The sequence below is a fragment of the Phoxinus phoxinus genome (assembly GCF_949152265.1).
Source record: "Phoxinus phoxinus genome assembly, chromosome: 9".
Classification (NCBI taxonomy): domain Eukaryota; kingdom Metazoa; phylum Chordata; class Actinopteri; order Cypriniformes; family Leuciscidae; genus Phoxinus; species Phoxinus phoxinus.
This window is the reverse complement of record NC_136884.1, coordinates 17,096,425-17,119,985: the sequence shown is the minus strand read 5'-3', so window position 1 is coordinate 17,119,985 and position 23,561 is coordinate 17,096,425. Positions and strand designations below refer to the sequence as shown.

The following is a 23,561-nucleotide window of genomic DNA, read 5'->3' as shown; positions in this document are numbered from 1 at the left end:
AGGAGAGGAGGAGGAGAGGAGAGGAGAGGAGAGGAGAGGAGAGGAGAAGAGAGGAGAGGGAGAGGAGATATAGAGGAAGAGGAGATATAGAGGAGAGGAGAGGAGATATAGAGGAGAGGAGAGGAGAGGATATGTAGAGGAGAGGAGAAATGAGGGTGACAGAAAAGGGGCAAGGAGAGAGTGAATGAGAGAAAAGTAGAAAACAGGATGAGGGGAGAGAATGAGAATTGTGGAGTATGTAGAGAATACCTTAGGAAGAAAAAGACCAGACGAATAGACAAAAAGGTGAGGAGCGATGAAAATGAGAGGCCTGGGAAAGGTGAGGAATAAAAGGAAGAAAGAAGGTGAGGAAATGACTGGAAGAGAAGAGGATCTGACACAGTGAGGGGAGGTGTAAAGATCATTTATCTCAGCACAGCTCACAGGGGAGGATGGGAAAGAGAGTCACGAAGACGTGACCCAGGTCTGACACACAGCACAACAGATAAGGCAGTGAACATCTCTTTCTGCTCCTCGTCTCTCTCCCTCTATCTCTACGTCTCTCTCCCTCTATCTCTACGTCTCTCTCCCTCTATCTCTACGTCTCTCTCCCTCTATCTCTACGTCTCTCTCCCTCTATCCGCCGGGTTGTCCTCAGACCTCTGTGAAATCCCAGGCCATTCTTTTTGGCTTTGGCTTTTCCTGTAGTGACCTGGATAACGGCTCCTCGGAGAATACGGCATCTCAATGAACTAGATTCAAAGCGCTCAGAGAGAGAGAGAGAGAGAGAGAGAGAGAGAGAGAGAGAGAAGAGAGAGAGAGAGAGGTGCCTTCACACTCACAACACAAGCACTTCACTCCAGCAGCTCGGCACCTGACTCGAGTGCCTCCAATGGGAAAGACTCCTCAAATATTGATGTTAGACTTCGAAAAATGTCACTAACGCGGAAAGCTTCCAGGGATGAGTTGCAGAATATGCAAATCCAACACAACATTTGAACTGTTCCAGTTCGCATTATGCTTGAGAAGAAATGCAGAGCTCTGTGGCCTGGTAAACATGACAAAGCGCTCAGATATTTCATGATTAGTGTGGTACAGGTGGTACACATCCACACACACACACACACACACACACACACACACACGGGTGACCATCTGCAGTGTGATTGCTTGAATATTCTCAGTGCCTTTTTCAAGAAACCTGCCCTAATTTCATCTGACAGGGGCTGTGAGAGCCTGGAACCTGTTTGCATACGTGCTCTCTTTTGTGGACTACACCAAGAGACCAACAAAACACACACACACACACACACACGCACGCACACGCACACACACACAGTGTAAAAAATATATACACAAGAATTCAGAAACTGCACAACATCTCTAATTTGTTACAATAATATGCTGAATATCAAATATCACTTAGGAAATCAATTACGAATTTTTTTTTATGAAATATTTCTAACAAATAAGATGCATTGAGGGGGATACTGTGCAAAATAATTCAGCTATGATTGATAATAGTGTAAATAGTTATGTTTTGTCGCTCATTAATGCTCTTTGGCTGAGAACCTATAGGGGTAAACGGCACTATAAACTTACAGCAACATCGAGAAACAACGCGGCTCTTTAAAAAATAGCCTATATATTTTCCAAATCAACAAAAACATCTCAAATGTTATGTATTTGATTTAAAAAGGGAATTAGGCTAAGGCACACCCAGAAGATAATGATTCATATTTCTGGCTCAGTCTTAAACAAAGTGCTTAGTAAAATGAACAGCGCCCTAATATATATTTAAAAATGTTTAATGTGAATGAATGATAAATGATGAAATGCGCTTAGCCTGCTAGATGTAACAAAACAAAAAAAAAGTCAAATGAGGAAATATTGCACGGATAATTAGAACGTATTATAAATGTGATAAATACAGATTAACATAAATGGCGGTTTAAAACAATCAATTAGTTCAATCTATTTCTTTGAGAGCAGATTAATTTTCAAATGAACTTATTTATCTCTAGGTTTGGCTTTAAATTAATTACGGAAGCTACAGAAGACATTTGGTTGCTGTGTTACATGACTCTTAATAATGGACTTATAATGAGTCCCAGTTCTGGCTTCTGATTGGTCCGTGCTAAAAACCATGCATACAATCATTCCGTCCGCGTATGTACTGCATTTGATAAATAACTAATGAGATGATCTTATGAATTTAGGAATAACTTATGATGAATATGCCGCCAGCCATATTTTGGGTCAACCTATGGTGTGAGGTTTAGGGGTGGGGCTAATGATTTTTCTGACCAATTGAAGATAGTGAATGGGACGTAAAGAACAAGAGTGTTTGTGAAAGCTGTTTGGAAGAAATCATTATTTTTGCAATTCTGATTTGTGCTGCTAGTTGCCCTAAAAAAAAATACTTAAAAAAAAAATGGATGGTCATGGAGGAGAGGCTTCACTATGCTGAATAAACCACTTTTGCGAGGAAATAGCTTATCGTTTAACAAATAACAAAGCCCATCGACTAATCTTCAACATGTTTGCTCTTAAACTTTTTTTCACAGTTTACACTGAAAAAAATTGTGGTTTTATAAGAGAAGTTATGAAAAAATTGTGCGACAGTGATTCAGTTACTATGGAAGCTTTGTTTCCGCCACATAATAAAAAATAAAAAAAGTAATTGCGACTTTTTATCTCACAGTTCTGTTTTGTTTTCTCTAAATTGCGAGTTTACGTTTCGCAATTCTAACTTTTTATTCAGAATTATTCAGAATTGCGTGATATAAAGTCCGCAATTGAGTTTTACAGTCAAGAATTGCGTGTTATAAAGTCGCAATTGAGTGTTACAGTCAGAATTGCGTGATATAAAGTTGCAATTGAGTGTTACAGTCAGAATTGCGTGATATAAAGTAGCAATTGAGTGTTACAGTCAGAATTGCGTGATATAAAGTCGCAATAGAGTGTTACAGTCAGAATTGCGTGATATAAAGTCGCAATTGAGTGTTACAGTCAGAATTGCGTGATATAAAGTCGCAATTGAGTGTTACAGTCAGAATTGAGTGATATAAAGTCGCAATTGAGTGTTACAGTCAGAATTGCGTGATATAAAGTACGCAATTGAGTGTTACAGTCAGAATTGCGTGATATAAAGTCGCAATTGGAGTGTTACAGTCAGAATTGCGTGATATAAAGTCGCAATTGAGTGTTACAGTCAGAATTGCGTGATATAAAGTCGCAATTGAGTGTTACAGTCAGAATTGCGTGATATAAAGTCGCAATTGAGTGTTACAGTCAGAATTGCGTGATATAAAGTCGCAATTGAGTGTTACAGTCAGAATTGCGTGATATAAAGTCGCAATTGAGTGTTACAGTCAGAATTGCGTGATATAAAGTCGCAATTGAGTGTTAGTCAGAATTGCGGTGATATAAAGTCGCAATTGAGTGTTACAGTCAGAATTCTGAATTTATAACACACAATTGGGAGATATAAAGTCAGAATTACATGAAATAAAGTCGCAATTGACCGTTCGTAAAGACCCCGCCCCCCTTAGTTACTGTCGCTATGCCCGACAAGCTACCGCCGCTCTGACGCCACACCATGTTTCTCACGCAGTGAAAAATACATCGCGGAGCAGAGAGGACACTGACAACACACTGACAGACAAGACAGACCAGCTTACTTTTCGGTTACTTTTGATATTAAACAAAGTCTCACCTTTCAAATAAATAAAATAAATTTAAACAATAAATACCGTTTTGTGGCTCTTTAATGTGTCTGACAGATCGCTGTGTCGCCTCAGTTAAAGCTGCTCGTGAACCGATCATCTCTTCCTTCTAGTTCATGTATAGCATCAAATAAACATGAATGAACATAAGAAAGAATGTTGTTTTAACCGCGGAAAGGCGTCAGTACACTCAGTTTCTCAAGTTCAAATCCTCCATGTTAATCCACTAACTCTCCTGACTGCTTTGTCGGACAAAATGGCGGATGGCGAAGTATGATTGTCAGATCACCTGTCAATCGAGCTCCCTGAGAAGGGTCAATTGCGTGTTATAAAAGTCAGAATTGTGAGATATAAACTCGCAATTGTGAGTTTATATCACACAATTCTGACTTTAGAACTCGCAATTCTGACTTTTATAACACGCAATTGCGACTTTATATCTCGCAATTCTGACTTTTTTTCTCCGAATTGTGAGATGTAAACTTGCAATTGTGAGATAAAAAGTCGCAATATCTTTTCAAATGTTTTATTTCAGAAACAAGCTTCCACAGTGGCTCTCCATTCCACTCGTGTGCATATGCTCAAGAATGTCTCGTTGCATTCCTGTAACGTGAGAGATGTCTACTTTGTGCAATAAGCAAAGCTCCAGAACAACAGTGTCTCTGCTAAATGGAATGCTCGAGGTAATTACACACTGTGTGTTCCAACGCGCATTAGCAAACGCACTGTTCAATATTCATGAGGAGAGATGGTGTCTTGAATGGATTTGTAGTGTGTACTCCACTCGCTTCTAATCACTGGCAGTGATTCAGAGAAAAACAAACAGATCGTTTATCTCGGGTTTTTTTTGGTTGCGGAGTGCTCATTCGGTACCTATTTAGCTTATTTAACTCTTCAATTCAACTAAATGTGTTTCATAGAAAAGGAAGAACGAGTCATGAGGGTTATTCATGAAGAATATAAAGAACATATTTACTAAATAAATATGAAAAAAGACCAGAATTCCAGGAGTTTGCTCTGATTAAGTGCAAAGATTTACTGTACACGTTAATGTAGTAAATTGATTCTAAACTAAATGGCTGGAGAACTAAGTTAGCCGTTACGAGAATTACTATTTAAGCAATGCAGCCTTTACATACTTTGCATTCAAAATGTATCCAAATGCATCAACTTGATAAACATTACATACAAATGTTTTAGTGTTGGTTGCCTGTGGTAGATAGTCTCACGTAGAAGTTGATTGTATAAATGTATATGCGAGGAAACGTTAATCTAAAATGAAATATTTTGGACTTATAAAATAAAGAACGAACGGTTAGCCGCTGAATTAGGTCTTGCTTATGAACGCATACAAACCTAAACTGCATTAAAAACAACACATGAACAGACACCGGGCCTGTACTTTACAGACAGTCGTACACACACACAGATAGAGGGACGGAAAAACAGGTTCACGCCCTCCACTTTGCCAGCTTTCCTACATGCCAATCACGGGAAGTTTGTGGCAGCGTGGGAGAGAAGCCCAAGGGAAAGGGGCTGAAAACAAGTCGGGAGATTCCCGTATTCTGGAACGCCGTGAGCACGCGAATACTGCGCACTGCAGAAGTGTGACCAGAGTAAGGATGGCTTCACCAGACCCGGTTTTCCCTCCACTTATCTTTACTCTGATAGCATATGGAAAGGCTGCTGGAGAATTAGCACCAGTTATTGTTACTAAGAGACAGATTTTTTACAAATATGTACACGTTGATATTCTATTACTTTTTTTTTGTTATTGCTTCGGTCAAATTGGTTCAAAAGGCAGCATCACATATCCTCATCGGTTTGAGAATTAACAGAGAAGCCAATCCTAAAATGCATTGCAAAAATGGTGGACACGTTAAGAAAAATGCTTATTATAAGAATTTTTTTAGTAATGCAACGTCACTGTATTGTCATGGGGTGTGATAAACACCTGTGGACGTGTGTTTTTAAAAAAAATTATGAAGCCTCTTCACAACTTTATCATCTGAAATATTATGCAAAACTTTCCTAGAATTGTGAAGAATTGTGTCCTTTTAATGAGGCCTTTTGCTCTATAAGATGCCAGGACATTTTTCGACTTTATTTCCCCCCAAAAAATGTCATTAAATAAAAAATATTTTTAATGGGAAAAAAAAACCTTTGATCATAGAAGAGGTGTATATTAATTAGGGATGCGCCGATATGAAAATTTTGCCCGATACCGATAACCTCTGATTCTTGATACTTGAAAGCCGATAACCGATATATTGGCCGATAAATCAAAATCCAAATTTGTATATAATTTTTGAGAGCCTGATTACAAAAACAAAAGTCTCACCATTAAATCCATGTCCCAAAAACACAATTATAATGATATTCTCATTATAACTGTATGTAGCCTCCAAAACAGACTTCATATCATATGAATCATAATCATATTCAATCATATTTTAAGCAATTCAAAACCATCATGGAAAAGTGTGCATCTGAAGTATCTCAGCTGAAGGAAATCATTCATTATTTATCGATTTTTCACATATATCGGCCAAATTTTCTTATTGCGCCGATGACAATAACATTAAAACTGAACAAATATTCGCCGATACCGATATGGTGGGCAAAATATCGAGCATCCCTAACATTAATAAATAAGTATCATTAACTCAATATTAGATGGAAATACTATAGTACTCATATACCATGATACTCAATGATTAGTAAATTAATATATGTGATCATGTCCAAAAACCAAAGTAATGCTTTTTTTTGTCTCAATGTGCTTAAAGTAACATCACCACCTCCATCACAAAAACCAAAGAAACAAAATCTCACATGTGGCAGAAAAATGCCTTGTCACGTGGCGTATTTCTATTTATAGTGACATTTTAATTTCGCCTACTTGCAAATGTCAGAATCTCCCACTAAACGGCAACTTCACAATAATGTGAGAGAGATCTTGTCACCGAGAAAGATGAAATCGATCCCGTTTCTTTGCGAACAGAGAGCTGGGTAGGCGAGAGCTCTTTGTAGTAAGTGCAGCTGACGCGGGCAGTTGAAGAGACTGTAATTAGCTTTATGACAGCGTTCAGGGACTCTAGAAGCATTCGCTGTTGTGTTCCTTCGCTAGCGTGCTGAAAGGAGGCCGTCCCCTTAAACGCAGATTTAAAACACAGCTCCCTCAATATTCTCTAGAAAAGGTCGACTGCTTTTGCTGTTGAGGGTTTATGCCAGCACAACATCTGTGCTTCCCCTGAGGGCAACTCGTTCACCTTCAAGGTTAAAGTGAGTGTTATTGAAAACCAATTAGAGGTTTCGAGTGCGATGCTCTGCCTTCAGTGGAGGGCTTGACATCCTAATAGACTACACAATGGGTAGGATTGTGTGGTATACAGGCAGGAAAAAAAGGTACCGATGTACTACAATATTAAAAGGGTGTGAAACCATCATTTTTTTAATCATTTTGGTTCCAGACAATAATGTCCTTCTATTTAGCACAGTTCTGCAGTTATGGATAGAAACAAAAGTAATGTTTAGGGGTACAAAAATGACCTAAAAAATGTAATAGCCAGTGTATTACATGTGAAATAAATTGTAATGCTCAATATGGAAAATGTTTTTCCTCAAGAGCTAGAGTTAATACGGTTTGTTTATATGCAAAATGCATATTTGTTAGCTTAAGCACCCTAAAAAATGCTTTCATTTGTGTGTGATTTGAGTTTAAGAAGAATTATTGCTGTTTATTGCTAATCCATTTGCCTTATTTAGCATTACAATGCATTTCACATGTAATACACTGGGTATTATATAGTAATAACATAGTAATAATCACTTACTAAAAAATCTGTAATAGATACCATTTCTCTTTTTATTCCTGATTATTTAAAATTAAATAAAAATTAAATAGCATACTTACTATTTATACTATTTGCAGTAAAGTATGCAGTATTTACACACAAAAAAGTGGTGTAAAAACACATTTCGCTTAAAAAATTGCTTGTAAATGTCACAGGTAATTACAAAGAAATGGCAAGTAACATTGAAATAACCATGAAATTTTGAAGTAAAAGATAAGATAAAACGAAGACACATTATTTGTACAGTGTATGCACAGTATGCAAACAGAATACCAAAATATACAGTACTGCATGACATACTGCATCCCATTATGCAAGGCTATTAACTTTCCTTTTTTTATGAAGGAAGAGGAGGGAAATTTAATATCTAATATCTAAAGCATGGCTTTTTTCTCATCATTTGCTGGGACTGTGGAAATATATATATATATATATATATATATATATATATATATATATATATATATATATATATATATATATATATATATATATATTTACGTTTGAATTAAATGTTGTCAGGGTTTTTCCTGATATTATTTTTGCAAATATAATATGTTCTGTTTATATTATGTAATTGGAAGTGAAGATACATTTGGAAAAATATGACATGGAACTAATTTGCTAATAAGTATAATACGCCATTCCGTGAACGACTATAACTGTTTGTAAAAGACGGATTTCATATATTTCATAAAGTGCATGATTTCTGTGTGATGTTTGAGTCATGTGTGTGTCATAATTGGTTTCTGTGGTCATTGATTTTTCCTTCTGAGGACATTGTTTGCTTGCTCATAACACTGCCAGTGTATTTCTAGTGACTGGAAACAACAGGAAGCTTCCAGAAGGTGTCGGACTTTCACATCGCGGGGCAGAAATGTGTGATCAAGCACAGCTACGGCATGTCGTTTTTCTTGGATGTTTTGACCGTCTAGTTTTCTTTAATAGTTCGTTCTCTGACATTGTTGCCAAAGCTCTCAGCATTATATCTTCTCCGAAATCTCTAGACAAGTAAAAGACACGTGTCATGAGAAAGCAAAGCGCTCAGTGGAAATATGTTGCTTTTAACGTTTAAGCTTATTTATCTTCACCATAAAGGTTTGATGTTTCTAAACGCTGAATATAGAGTAACTGTAACTGTAATGATAACTATAACCTAAGTTTTAAAGGGGTGGTAAAGTATGATTTCACTTTTCTAACTTTAGTTAGTGTGTAATGTTGCTGTTTGAACATAAACAACATCTGCAAAGTTACAACGCTCAACGTTCAAAGCAAAGGAAGATATTTGCTTTTAAAGAAAAGGACTACAACAAACGGCTGGTAGGGACTACACGACATTCCTCCGGGGTTAGTGACATCAGCAACCCTAAAATGTACATAAGCCCCGCCCCCGGGAACACAGTCCATGTTGAGAAGAGGAAAAGTTGTTTTATAAGAGTACATTTGTGAGTCAGCTCAAACTTTAGCATCCATATTTTCACATGCAATAGAAAGTCACTCTGTGTGCATCTCACAACAGTTCCTATACGAGTGATTTATAGATTACCATGACAGAATATGCTAATTGTAGATGGTTAACTCCACATTAGCAACACAAATTCATCAACTAACCATTCAGAGACGTCCTGTTGCATTCTACATGTTTCACTTCTTCTTGAGTCTCTCCATCTTTGTCTGACTCCGTTTTATCATTAAAGGCAGAACAGTTTTTGTCATTTAATGTGTCTGCGTGAGGTAATCGCAGCTGCTAACACACACAAGCTCTTGAAACCCCGCCCTCTGCTGCAGCTCATTTGCATTTAAAGGGCCAGGCACAAACCGGTGCGTTTTTGCAAACCCTCAAAGAGTGCCAACTTTAACATGCTATATAAAAATATCTGTGGGGTATTTTGTGCTAAAACTTCACACACACACTCTGGGGACATCAGAGATTTATTTTACATCTTGTGAAAATAGCATTTTACCACCCCTTTAAAAATCATTCTAATTCTATGAGAATAGGCTATAACGATAAAGACACAGATAAACCATTTTTATACTGTATAGCTGATGAAGGATAAAAAACATTAACAATCAGATTCCACCCAACTTTTTCAAGAGCTTGAGCATTTAAAGCATTCATTCTTCAGGTGTAATACGCACAAGGTAATTATGCATGTAGGCAGCAATGCTTGATCATTGCAATTGCTGTTCTTAATGGTTATGTTGATCAATAACGTCTCTTTTTTTGCTTTAAAGACGCGAGTCTCGCTGCACAAGTAAACTGAAGGTTGCTTTCCAAAAGCTCTTGGCCCTTAGCCAATGAGGGAAATGTGCATTGATTAAATACTGTCAGTCGTTGGGACTGCAGAGTGTGTTCTCTGCTGTACAGCCTGCCTGAGTCTTCCTTATACAGCGTATTGAGCTCTAGCTCAGCGGGTTTCTTGTCACTGCTCAATACACTCAGACACACTTTTCATTTTCCTCAATACAACCCATTATGTGATCTTTATGGCCTTAAAGGTCAATGGAGCGGCTTCCTGCTGTCCTGACAGATCGTGGTGCCAAAAATATCACCGTTAGATCAGTTCAGAGCAAGCCTGGTCCATACGCAATTCAGGCGCCATTGTTTCACACTCAAAAACATTTTAGCCTTACAGCAAAAGACAAGGGAGCGTTTTAAACGTTTTCACTGACGGAATGAGCACATACCCTTTACCATTTCATGTTAAACCACTTTTTACTGGAACAAACTCCACCAAAAGGAATTACGGTAAGGTTTCATGAAAAACTTGTTTGTTCACAGCAAGAACATGCCCTTTACCATTTCATGTTAAACCAATTTTTACAGGAACAAGCTCCACCAAAAGGAATTACGGTAAGGTTTCTTGAAAAACTTGTTTGTTCACAGCAAGCACATACCCTTTACTACGTCATGTTTAACAGCGTTTTACTGGAACAAACTCCACCAACAGGAAGTTTCTTGAAAAACTTCAAAACTGTGTTTAGTCACAGCCGAACCTACCGTTATTTGTAAACATTTAGCAACAGACAATTTGCCACTACCGGTAAATAGTAATTTGACTAACTTTGACAAACAATAACTGTTGGAACTGGAATATTATTTTTTTTGGACAATACCGATGCCTATATCTTAGCTAGCAGGGTGGCCGATGTAAAGCCGATACTTTATATTTATTTGAATTTATATTCAATAAATTGGAAATAAATCATTTGAAAATGAATTAAAAAATAAATCTCTAAATTGAACAGACTTACATCTAGCTGTTTTTTATTTCAGAATCTCATGTCCTAACCAAAAAAAACAAGACTTATCCGTTCTGTTATACTCTGTTATGCTCCATCGAACTTTATTTTAAACATCCTTGGAATACAATAGATTAATTATAACCATTATCCTGGTTAATTTGCACATCTCTGCTCTGATTTCAGTACATTTCTTGTGTTAGTACCCTTAAGAAATATGTCTGAATGCTGTACGGTGGATCCAAAAAAAATATATATATATTTTACAGGGTTTCAATAAAACCAGCTAGTTAGCCGATTTTGAAAATGTACATTTGACATCCACCTACAAAAGTCACATCTTGCCCAATAGACTTTCACTGTAAGTGTTTTACTGTATGCCATTTTTGCCATTTAAGTTGCCAATTTAAGATCTTAAGTTATATTTAACATTAAATGTTCTTTTAAAGGGGTCCTTGATTATGATTTCAGTTTTTTTTTACTTTAGTTAGTGTGTAATGTTGCTGTTTGAGCATAAACAACATCTGCAAAGTTACGACGCTCAACGTTCAATGCAAAGGAAGATATTTTCTTTTACAGAAATTGCTTTTTAAGGACTACATCAAACAGCTGGTAGGGACTACAACAAGCTTCTTCCCGGGTTGGTGACATCACAAACCCTAAAATTTACATAAACCCCGCCCCCGGGAACACGCAACAAAGGGGGTGAGGCCATGTTGGGCTGCTTCAGAGAAGAGGTTGTTGTCGCTGTTTTTTACACCCCGGAAAAAGTTTATCCTAAGGCTGACGAACTTAGATAGTTTAAAATGTATGTTTAACACTGTTCCTGAACATTATTACCTCAAAGTTTGTCTGTGCGCTGCTCAATTTCTGGAGAACAGCGCAGGCTATACGCACAAAAGCTTCTGAAAGACGTAGCCATTTCCATTTTGTTGGGACAATCTGTTGTTTATGGATCACAACTTGTAAGTAGTCCTTGTAATTGTATTTATGTTTTCTATTAACAGTTCCAATTTATGTAGTTGATATGATAGCTATGATGTAAACAAAGGGCAAAGCTTTTCTAGCCTGCTAACTAACAATAGAGTATTGATGTAGTGTTTACTTTAGCTTTTGTAAGCTCTTGCTTTTGTAGGACTGTTTACTGTCCCTTAGTATAATTAGCCATGATTTTGTGATTGATTACTGTTTGTATTACCATAGTTTCACGACAAATATGATTAAATGGGGGATAACGTCATATCTATAACAAATTTTAACTCTGAAACATACTGTGAAATCCGTGCTTGCTAAGTCCGTGCTTGAAATCTGTTCCTTCGTAACATTGTCAGGGTCTGAATCGGGCTCGAAACGGTTTGAAATTGACGCCATCATTAATATTTACAACTGAGTACAGCTCATGGTTATGAAGGGGCGTGACATTTTCTGAACGCGCTAAGCGTTGCCAATCACAACACACTGGGCCAGCTAACCAATCATAGCACTTCGGAAGGAGGGGCTTCATCGAAAACGACACGTTCAACCAGACTGGGGAGAGAGGAGCTGTAATAATGTAAAATATGTGAAAAATAATGTGTTTTTTTAACAATCAAGCGTGAAAACATATTCTACACTCTAAAAAATGCTGGGTTGTTACAACCCAATTTTGGGTAAAATATGGACAAACCCAGCCGTTGGGTTAAATTTTTACATTACATTTTTAACCCAAAGTTTGGGTCTGTCCATATTTTACCCAAAATTGGGTTGAAACAACTTAGCATTTTTTAGAGTGTAGTACACCCCAAAAACAAAATCAAGACTTCGTAAAAGGGCATAATAGTACCCCTTTAAATTGATCAAAAATGCGCCTTTTACTCAAGGTTTGCCATTTTCATTTAAAGGGTGACCTCCGGTTTGAAGCTGGCGGCTTGCAAGGAAGAGCAAAGCAGCACAGTAATGTGTCATCCAGTGCAGTATAAATCTCCCATCAAGCCTGGGGAGCAGTAGACCAACAGAGGTTCACCAACGCAATGAGTCACATAGCAACCAGAATTTACCGCTTCGACAGACCGCTGGAAACCCAGTGAGCGTTTGAGAAGGGGCCAATCACATAGGCAGGTCATCATCAGCCGCTTCAGAGAAAACAATGTTTGTTCTACAGAACAAATAAACAGCTCTAATCCCTTATTGCAGATATACAGACAAAAATCACACACAGACACCAAAATACACGCACGGGGAGAGGGGAAAGCGTGGAAATGTGCTGACATTAGTTCCGACATTACAGCAGCACCTGGATCTACATCCAGACTGCCCTCAAGCCACTTTTTCAACTCTAGTCTCATTTCATTCTGCACGCTTTAATGCGTTCTTGCGACTGATAAGTCCAGCGAGCCACTTCTGGACCGAAAGCAAGCCCACTTCCGGTTCTGACCTCTGAGTGAGACCTTGCTTCTATAAACAGAAAGCAAATTATTTTCCATACAGTTCCAAGAAGTGTGATTTCTCTCATCATTGTCTGGGGACAAATATCGGGTGATGTCATGGCGAATCGACTAAAGCAATTAAACACCCATAAAAAGTGTCTGTAAAGTTAAAGAAACTCTTTGCTTAAAGGGATACTGTGGTTTAACCAAAAATCTTTAATTCTGTCAGTAATACTCAACCTCATGTCACTCCAAACACTTTTGAGTTTCTTTTATCTGTTGTCTCCTAGACATTTTCCCCCCCCAATATAATCAAAAGTGAATGAGAACTGAGCTTGTCAAACTTAAAAAAATGACAAAAAGCACCATGATATTATCATAAATGTAGTCCACATGATTTGTGCGCAACATTGCAAGTCTTCTGAATTCATACGACAACAGGCCGAAATTGTAATTATTCACAGAAAATCCTCGAACAAAATCTGTGATGCTTTCATGAGAACTTTGAGTCATATCTTCAACCCAGTTGAGCGGGTTCATAAAACCAATCAGTTGTGTGTTTACCGTAACTTGCTTCTTAACTACCACGGTATGATGCATTGTTGGAGAATATAACTAGTTAGTCACAACTGTTTCCACAACCGTATAGTTACTTTGTAGCACATCTGTTTTTCGAACCACGTTGGTTCAACAATATAGAAATTTCGTTAATGATGTTACGCAGATGGTGTAGTAATAACTTCAGTCGCCTTGAGATTGAATTAATGCAAGATTATTGCTGTAAATAACAAACTACATGGGAATACTTCGATATTTTGTTCTCTGCACTTTTGCTTTATTTTCAGACATTTGATTTAGTCGCATGTCCCCTTTTATGTCATACTCTGGGGTTCCTCGAGCACATTTACCTTCCTTTCTCTTGACAAAAGATTCTTGATTCAAAGCAGGGTCTCTGGCGTGGGAGGCGGGCGCGCTAACAAGCACGCTAACAAGCACGCTAAAGACCACAGCCTCTAGCGCCGGTCGCTAACACACCTCTTGAGGCAATGGGAGTGAGGTTTACACTCACAGCTCTTACTGGCCGACGTTACATATATGCGGTTCTATGAATATGCAAATTAGCCCCGCCTCCACTCACTCACACCAGCTCAGAGATCCACTCGCTGACGATCACACGTTGACCCTGATTGGTTACAATGTAGTTTGTGACGTCAGAAACACCGGCGATTTCAAACCACGTTTTTGAGACCGTCTTTGGTTCACTGCAGTTTTAAGGAGAAAATACTCAGCAATGGTGATGACTTATGATTTTACACATGGTTTGTCGTAAAACATTAAAAACAGGACCTAGACATATAAACAACATATAAAAGCTTGATTTTTACCACAGGGGAAACTTTCATGAAATGCTCCCCTGAATGATTCATGATTAGTTCGTCGCAAAAACCAATTGTATGGCTTCAGAAGGCATAAAGCACAGAGCCATATGTGGACTTGGTTCTTTTTGAAGCTTAAAATCTCCAGGCCTCATTCATTGTATAGTTGCATGCCAAATGAGATACGCACATTATTCAAAATGTCTCCTTTTATGTCCCACAGAAGCAAGCAAGTCATATGTTTGGAACAACATGTGGGTGAGAGAACAAATTATTCCATTAATGCCACTGTACACCTCTCAAGCTCCCAGGTTCAAACAAATACAAATACGGGAATAAATATGTAAAGCTGCAAAGCAAAATTAGGACGGACTGGATAAAATCAATTCATCTCAGAGGATCAAACACATCTCCTGGCCGGAAACCGTGTAAATTACACACCCTCAGATTCTCACACACACACGCACGCACACACACAATTCCGAACCACCTGCAGTCTCTGCTGTTGTGATTATCTGAAGGATTTGCTTAACCAAATATTAAAATTGTCATAATTTCCTCATTCTTATGTTATTCCAAACCCTTATTGTTTTTTTGTGTGTGTGCAAAATTAGATGTTTTTAAGAATATCCAAATGAGCTTGAGCGTGTCATTCCCATTCATTTTAAACAAATAACAAAAAGCCCAAGCGAACCCAGCATGGCCTCTCTGATGTGAGGTAATTCCCTGAATAAATTTAGCATAAAATTAAGGATGCGTTTTTAATCGAGGTGATCTAAGGATACTGGGTTGCGGAGCAGACATGTTGAGAGAGAGAGACTAGACTCAGCTGGGTCTACAGTTGCACTTTTGACCCTTCAGATCGGTTACGGGGTAAACGGGACCCCCAGCACCTCCACCTGAGCAAGAGCGCATTAAAAACGTCCCTGACGAACATCTTCTAATGAAGTTGGACGTGAGAATCATAATACTGTCAGGCTGGATCTCAGTGGATCATCTCAGAGACTTAAGACTGGAGATGATTCTGTAAGAACAGTCCTGGCTAAATAAATGGCACATTCCTCCCTAAAACTATTCAAAGGAGAAACTCAGAAAGTCACTGTGTAAAATCAAACAGACTGCATTGGGATATTAATAGTGTAGTATCAAAAGTACTTTGATGCTTTGTTTAAATTTGAATTTAAGCTCAATCTTACATTTTAAATACAGAACAGTCTTTCTGTAGAACTGAGTAATGGGTCAATTGTTGTGTTTTGTGTGTGAACTCTGTGAAAAAAATCAAAGGTATCTCTTTACAATATGCTTTTTAGAAGTGTTGTGCATTGCAGCCAATCACAGACATTTCTGTTGAGCATGTGAATACAATGGCCAATCAGAGGTGTTTAAGTGAATCAGAATCCACTCAAAACGCCAGAGATCCGTGACGCTAATGTTGTAATGTGTAATGTGTTATTTACTTATAATTCTAATTATTAGCATTAATAACTAACTCTTTAAAAAAAAAATTATTTGTATTTTTACACAGTTAAATCATTAGTTAAAAAAGTAACACTTTACAGTTTCGATATGTTAAAATTTACTGGACTAAATGAGTTAACATAAACAAAAAATGCTTCAAAAGCATTTATTAGTCTAAGTTAATCTCAGTTTCAACATTTAATAATACATTATTAAAATCAAAAGGTGTATCGGTTAATATTTTGTAATGGACCTGAGCTAATATAAACTAACATAAACTTTCATCAACAAAGATTAACTAATTAGACTTAAATAATTGCAATAGTTTTTTCTATGGTACCAAAGTTGGTAGAGAATTGTGACATTTAATTGGTATTGGTATCAACTACACTGTAACAGTTATTTAGCAATTGTAATAACTGTAAAACAATATGACAAAAATGAATGCTTGCATAACATGCTAAAATTGTGCAACTTGCATAAAAAAAAAATGTGAGCTGAATATATGAAGATATATGTACTTCCATTAAAAAAAATATGCATTGATACAATATAACTACAATGTATAACATAGCATCCGATGTACTATATAAAACATGAAAAAGTATCTTATGTCTTAGTGTGTATCATCAAAAAGAACAACCTTTTTGGTCCTGTGTAGAAAAATAAATATTATTGCTTGTACAATTTACTTAATTTGAATGAGCTAAAGCACAATTGCTGAACATTTGTCACAACCTAATGTTATTAAGTTCAATCCACTTTGAAGTTTATTTGTGTTGTCACTACCTGAGTTATTTTTGTTGCATTTTGTTGCAACTAAAACTGGGCAGTGAAATATTTAGTTATCGACATGCTTTGCATAAGGCTGGATCAAAAGAGTAAATGCTGAAATTACGGGTTATTTTATGAGGGAAAGACCTGCTAGTGTTTAATGTTCAGTTACGTTTGACATTTAAAAGAGTTTCTGTCATGTTGAAGTTGAAGTAATAACTTCTATAAATATCAGATTTACATTATTATTATTTTTTCGCAAGCCATATCTACAGATCAGTATATACTGTAAAGACTTGGGGGGTTGACGTAAAAAAAAAAAAAAAAAAACCCTAGCAACCACCTAGAGTAGCCTAGCAACTGCATAACAATGCAGTAAACAGCTGTCAATCATCCAAAACATGCAGACAAACAAAACTTTGCATTACTGTTACACTACTATTATAATATTTGTTCACACTTTATTTTAAGGTGTCAGTATTACAGTGTAATCATACATCTGAGTACTGAGTAATAATAATCAACTACATGTACTTACTATAGGGTTAGGATTAGGTTTGGGGTTAATTACATGTAAATATGCCTAATTAGTTAAAGTTATTACTACAGTAATTACATGTAGCGTGTGTAACAACGACACTGAAAAATAAAGTGTTACCTAATATTCTTCTGCATACAATACACAAAACCTGTCTGAATGACTTGGCATCAAATTATGTTTAAAAAAAAATGCATTTATAGCTCAAATATTGAAACCGTAAGTTCTGTGAATCAAACAGGAAACAATGAACATATGATCAGTGTCAAGCAAAGCTGTTTACCAATCATTGGAATCAGAGTCCAAAGGGGATTCTTATCTATCTAAGACCACCCATGCACTCCGGCTTTAATAGAGTCATAAACAGGAAATGCAAGTACAAGTGTTCTGGAGCGGAACATTTCAATTGAATTACATTGTGTTACTGATTATTCGATACGAGAAGAAAGAGCTTGTAACACTGACTCAGTTTCCTAAAGTAGAATATTAGTCATGGTCACACATAATACTTCATCTCCAAGGCATGTTTCCCAAAAGCATAATTCTCTATGTCCGTAAAATTGTTGGAACTTTCCACTCGCTTTTATGGTCTTTGACGGACCCGTGGCAGCACTGCAGGGCCTCAACCAATTATTGTTTGATCTCAAACTAATATTTATGAGAGAAAAAAAGGTTCAGAACAGTAAAATAACTATCAACTATAACTAACAAGTTTACACAATATGTGACTGAGGGTCCCTGCTCCACCTCTGAAGAACTTGTGGACCTGCACCGTGAGCATATAACCTTAACTTACGATTATAATTAGTCGAATTATTTGATGAAGATATAATCATATGACATCCATTTATGTTGGGTGTACATTTACTGATCTATGACTAGCGATAACATTTATTACCAAAATATTTTTTTCTATTTTTAATTCAAACTGTAACGTCTCGATAACATAGCCTGCAACTATTTTAAATAAATATTAATGAAATAGTTAAATATATAAATATATTGAAATCAATATTATTTAACATTTTATATACATGCAGTTTTTAATTATATATTATATATTTTTTAACCTTATTCCTTACTTCTTATTCCATTATGACAGCGATTCGGCTACTTTTCAACCACACCGCATCGTTATTTCTTACAATAATTCAAAATATCACAGAAGGACTGAGATAAAAGTTTACAGCTCGGATATAAACACTGATGTGTACGGTAGCGATCAAAATAGAGAAAATCACATTTTGAAAGTAACTTGACACTTTAAATAAAGAGTGTATCTGTTACACCAGTAGGTGGCGACAAGTGACTGTTAAAAGTGTATTTGTCATTGAATCCCTTACTCGAGAGATTCGTTCAAAAACGTTGATTCGTCGTGTAATGAAACAGGTGAAGTCTTTATGAGTGAGTCATTGAATCATTCACTCAAGAGATTCGTTCAAAAATGTTGATTCATCGTGCAATGAAACAAGTTAAGTCTTTATGAGTGAGTCATTGAATCATTCACTCAAGAGATTCGTTCAAAAATGTTGGTTCATCGTAGCCTGGCTAACGCCCAATTCTCGTTGAGACTTGGGTCTGGGAACCACATGCGCATTTTCTCGTATTTGAGGTGTGGTTTACGAATGCCCGGCGCCGTTTATTGGGTGCTAAGAATCAAATGCTATCAAATGCGCCTGTACGTAGCTCATAACCAATCGTTTCCATTATACCAGATGACGTATGTATAGACGCCAAAAGCTGCTCTTTTTTCAAAATAAACTTGCGTTCTAAACTGCTTAGAACAATATCTAAGGCTGCATCAAAAGGTAGCTTCGCGTCTGCTGCCATGTTGAATCCATAAACAAACTGCTTAGTTGTGTCGCATAGATGTCGTCATCGTCTTGCTGCTCCCTCCCCGTTCTGTGATTGGTTCCCTAAACGAGGCGAAAATCAGGTCCATGGTTTCCAGACTGCCTTTCAGCGAGAATAAAATCGCGCTGCGCAAAGGCAGTATGGGGAAACCCAGGCTAGGTTCATCGTGTAACGAAACAAATTAAGTCTATATGAGTGAGTCATTGAATCATTAACTCAAGAGATTCGTTCAAAAACGTTGATTCATCGTGTAATGAAACAAGTTAAGTCTTTATGAGTGAGTCATTGAATCATTCACTCAAAATTTTAAATATTCATTCAAATCAGTTAAACATTTTTAAATAGACTGCAGCAATTGACATTTTGTGAGGACCTCTATTATTTAGTTAATCATCTAGAATCTTGAGAAAATCGTAATCTCTATTTTAAACAAATCCACCAAAAAAATTTGATTCTCAATTTATCCAGAATTGTGCGTACAGTCATACTATACAGATATATATGTTAATGTCTGTTATCTGTTATCCACATGTATCCTGTATTCACTTCTTACCCCTTGAATTGAAAAAAAAACTGTAATTAAATCATCTCTATAAAGCTCTTTAAAACAGACTCTATTTAACTAGCGTAAACCAGTCAGGTTGGATATTCTCAAGCCATTCTCCAATTTGTATGTGATTATACAGTGACCTAACACCCTCATGCGCTTCGAGTTCAGATAATTACACAGTCAAGAAACCGAAAATTGAACTCCGGTCACTCTGAAACATAATTAACAGCTAAAAAAAAAACCCAAGCTAACTTACTCAACGTGCAAACTTCACGACACCTGTGGACCTCGAAATATCCATAACACTAAATGTAATATGCATCTAATTTAGCATTTTATTTCACAGGTTTTACCGTGATCTTCTGAATACAGACATTCTCCTCTATCTGCTCATCTCCCATGATAACCATGGTGACAGTGCTAAAGTGGCCCTACAGTACAGGAATGTACCTGATCGTAACCATGGCACCACTACCGTTCCCTTCCCACCCGGTGCAGTGTTGCAAAAGAGCTTCTAGATTGTGCGCACCTATGTGTGTGTGTGTGTGTGTGTGTTCCCTGATGCACAAGCCTGCCCAAGGGGACACGGAGCATAGTAATTCACCGTCAACATCTCCTCACAACGGCTGAGCGGACAGCGCCTGCCCGCTCGCATTTGTTTACGCGAGGGGAGCCGGATGCATCACAAACTTATAGGCCTACACGTAAATTATTCATTTGAACAATCTCTAAATGGACAACAATCAATAAGTTTCCTAAATATGTTTTTTTTTCTGCTTTATTAAAGCCATAATTTTCCAGCTAAACCAAGGCTGTTGAGAAATATGAAATAATCATTATTTAAAATGACTCGCTTCTGGTGGGAGAGTGAGTTCAAAAGGTAAATCGCCAGCAATCATGATGATATATTAATAAAAATATGGGTTGCACTTTATTTTACAGTACATGTACTTGCGTGTACATACCTAAGAAAGTGCTGGGTAATATAAGAGAACTACTAGGTTCAGGTTTAGTAGCCTACCTAGTTATTATTGTAATTACGGTAACACTTTACAGTAAAGTTAATTAGTTAATTAGTTAACTACCTAAGTTAACATGGACTAATTATGAACAATACTTCTACATCATTTATTCATCTTAGAAAATATTCATTTCAACATTTATATGCTATTGAAATCAAAGGTTGTATTTGATAACATTAGTTAATGCACTGTGAACTAACATGAAAAAAAGTATTTTTTATCAACTAACATAAACAAAGATTAATAAATACTGTAACAAATGTATTGCTCATTGTTAGTTCATGTTAGTTACATTAACTAATGTTAAATAATGAACCTTATTGTAAAGTGTTACCGTAATTACTATAAGTACATAGTAGGCTATGTACAAGCAGGACTGTAAAATAAAGTGCTACCAAAATATTAATCATAACCGTATTTTAAACGATGTGTTTAGGATAAGGAAGGTGTAAAGAGTTACATTTTTGAATAATAATGTGATATCTCATAAACTACTCTAGAACAACTTGAACATCATCAAGGACACATGTTTGATTCAAACGTGCGTGTGGTTTTGCAGTCGTTTATGTTTGAAAGTAAGAAAGAAATCAACCGGAAGCCACTATTCGTAATACAACAACAAGTGTGAGGGGATTTTTCTACATTGTGAAGACCAAAATATTAAAGGATAGTCAAACCTGAATGAGGGTTCAATAAACATAATAAACCAAATTATGGCTCAAGGTTTAATGAAATAAATATCAATAGTGCAGCATAAAACAATAGAAGTCGATAGATAGTCATCATCATGATCAAAACAAACGTGCGACTGTGTGTTTTCGGTTTACCGGACTAGACCCTAAATCAAATCATAATCATTACAAAGTCCACCTTTAATTCAAGTTCACTTCTGAAGTAATAGCCCATTTCGGAAAAAAACACCACATAGTTATACCAAAACAAAACTTATGTTCGGCATTTGACTAACAGCTGGTGGAAGAAGCGGCGTGGATAGTGTTTGTTATGGTGCGAAAGAAAGTGACAGTCTGAAAAACTCCCGAGTGTAAAAGTACAGTGGGAATCTTCTATTATGATATTCACATACACACCACGTTTACACACTTACGCATTACATTTTGGAGATAGACGAGGTTAAAACCTGGTTTTGTGCCAAAATGTCATGCGTAATTGTGTCGTCTCCAAATGTTTTATTAAAACATCACGCAGATTGTCAATAAAAGGCAGTTGTGCGTAAAGGTGCGAGCGGTAGGTAAACGTTCCTCACCTGCACGAGACCGTAATCTCAACTTTTGTGGCAGGAATAGTGGCGTTGAGCGGGTCAAAATCTCCTGTCGTCGCCATATTCAGGAAGCCGCAACTGCTCATACTGTTCATGCTGAGGTTTCCTTTATTTAACCCCTTTAGACGGAAGAGTGTGGAGACTCACGCCTCTTTACGCGAGTGAATTCATGGATTGAAAAGAAAGCGAGAAGGAAAGCAGAGCTTCCGTCAGTCCGTAACAGAGACGGCGTCCCTTCTGCTCGCCATGAGAGAGCGTGTGTGTGTGTGTGTGTGTGTGTGCTGCATGGGCGAAGGAATGGTGCCACACTTGGAGAATTCTTCGCTGTGAATTCATGTGAGACTCAAAACAGATTTAACACTGACAATGCCGTGACAGATACAACAACAGTTCCATTAATGGCATTCCTACTTCTTGTTCTTCTTCATTTTGTTATTACCACGTAATTATAATAATAATGATAATAATATGACTGTTATTGAACACAATCATAAATGTAGACATTATTAAATAATGCGTTTTTTATTAAAATAAATGTTGTTGTATAATTTAAGTATTATATTACATGTGACATATAGTATCACCATATTAAAATAATAATAATACTGTTATAGAACACAATCATATACACAAATCATAAATATAGACATTTTAAATAATGCAGTATTTATTTATTTTTTAAAATTATAATTTAAGTAGGCTATTAGGCTATATCACATATGTACTACTGTATAGTATCAAATAAATACTCTAAAAATATATAATAATAAAATAAATAAATATATATATATGTATACACATGTATATTGTAGACTGAGCGACAGCAATAAGACAATACGTGTTTATGTGTATAGCAATGGCTGTTACTAATGTCTAATGTACATAATTACATTTATTAAGCTATGGGAATGCAAATTTAATGTTCACCTTGTGATCAGCTGATTCTCTTTCTTTCCATAACGTTCTTTCTGAAACTAAAGTGGTGCACATTGTATTAGGCATCGAGGAAGTAGTTTCTACTGAATTTTACAACTCCAGCGGTTTAATAAAAGTCTTCTGAAACCACACAAACAATTTGAGATTTCAAGAGACAAAAAATATAATGTATACGTAAACTACTTGCATCCTTTTAGACTCACAGATGAGTTCATTATGTTGCATTGTTCTCAGATGAGGCATGTTGAATCGACTCTCTTTACAGCTTTGAATATAACCAGTTATTACACATCATGACGAGTCTCATATTGAATTTATGAGGATATGGCAATGCTGTCTCTAGGGACAGGTGGAAAAACTCACAGTTCAGGGATCAACAACAGTTATTATTGACTTTTGCCATCAGGTCTGGATTACATTCATGCTAACTGGCAAACAACTGGCCATCAATACAACGGTTACATTTATTCAGGGACAGCTTTAGATGACTCAACGGATTTCTAATGAACGCATGTGAAATTAATACATTTTTTAAATCATACTGTTGCTGCTGTTAGAG

At 36.7% G+C, this 23,561-nt stretch overlaps 1 protein-coding gene across 1 annotated transcript in view; it reads right to left on the bottom strand.

The window, feature by feature from the left end:
* Positions 1-22,347, bottom strand: part of LOC307003663 (copine-8) — a 129,659-nt gene extending 107,312 nt beyond the window's left edge. The window contains exon 1 of the mRNA XM_079622375.1: positions 22,052-22,347. Within this exon, the coding sequence (XP_079478501.1) occupies positions 22,052-22,161 (110 nt within the window). The 5' untranslated portion in view covers positions 22,162-22,347. The remainder of the gene's footprint in view (positions 1-22,051) is intronic.
* Between the last annotated feature and the right edge of the window lie 1,214 nt (positions 22,348-23,561).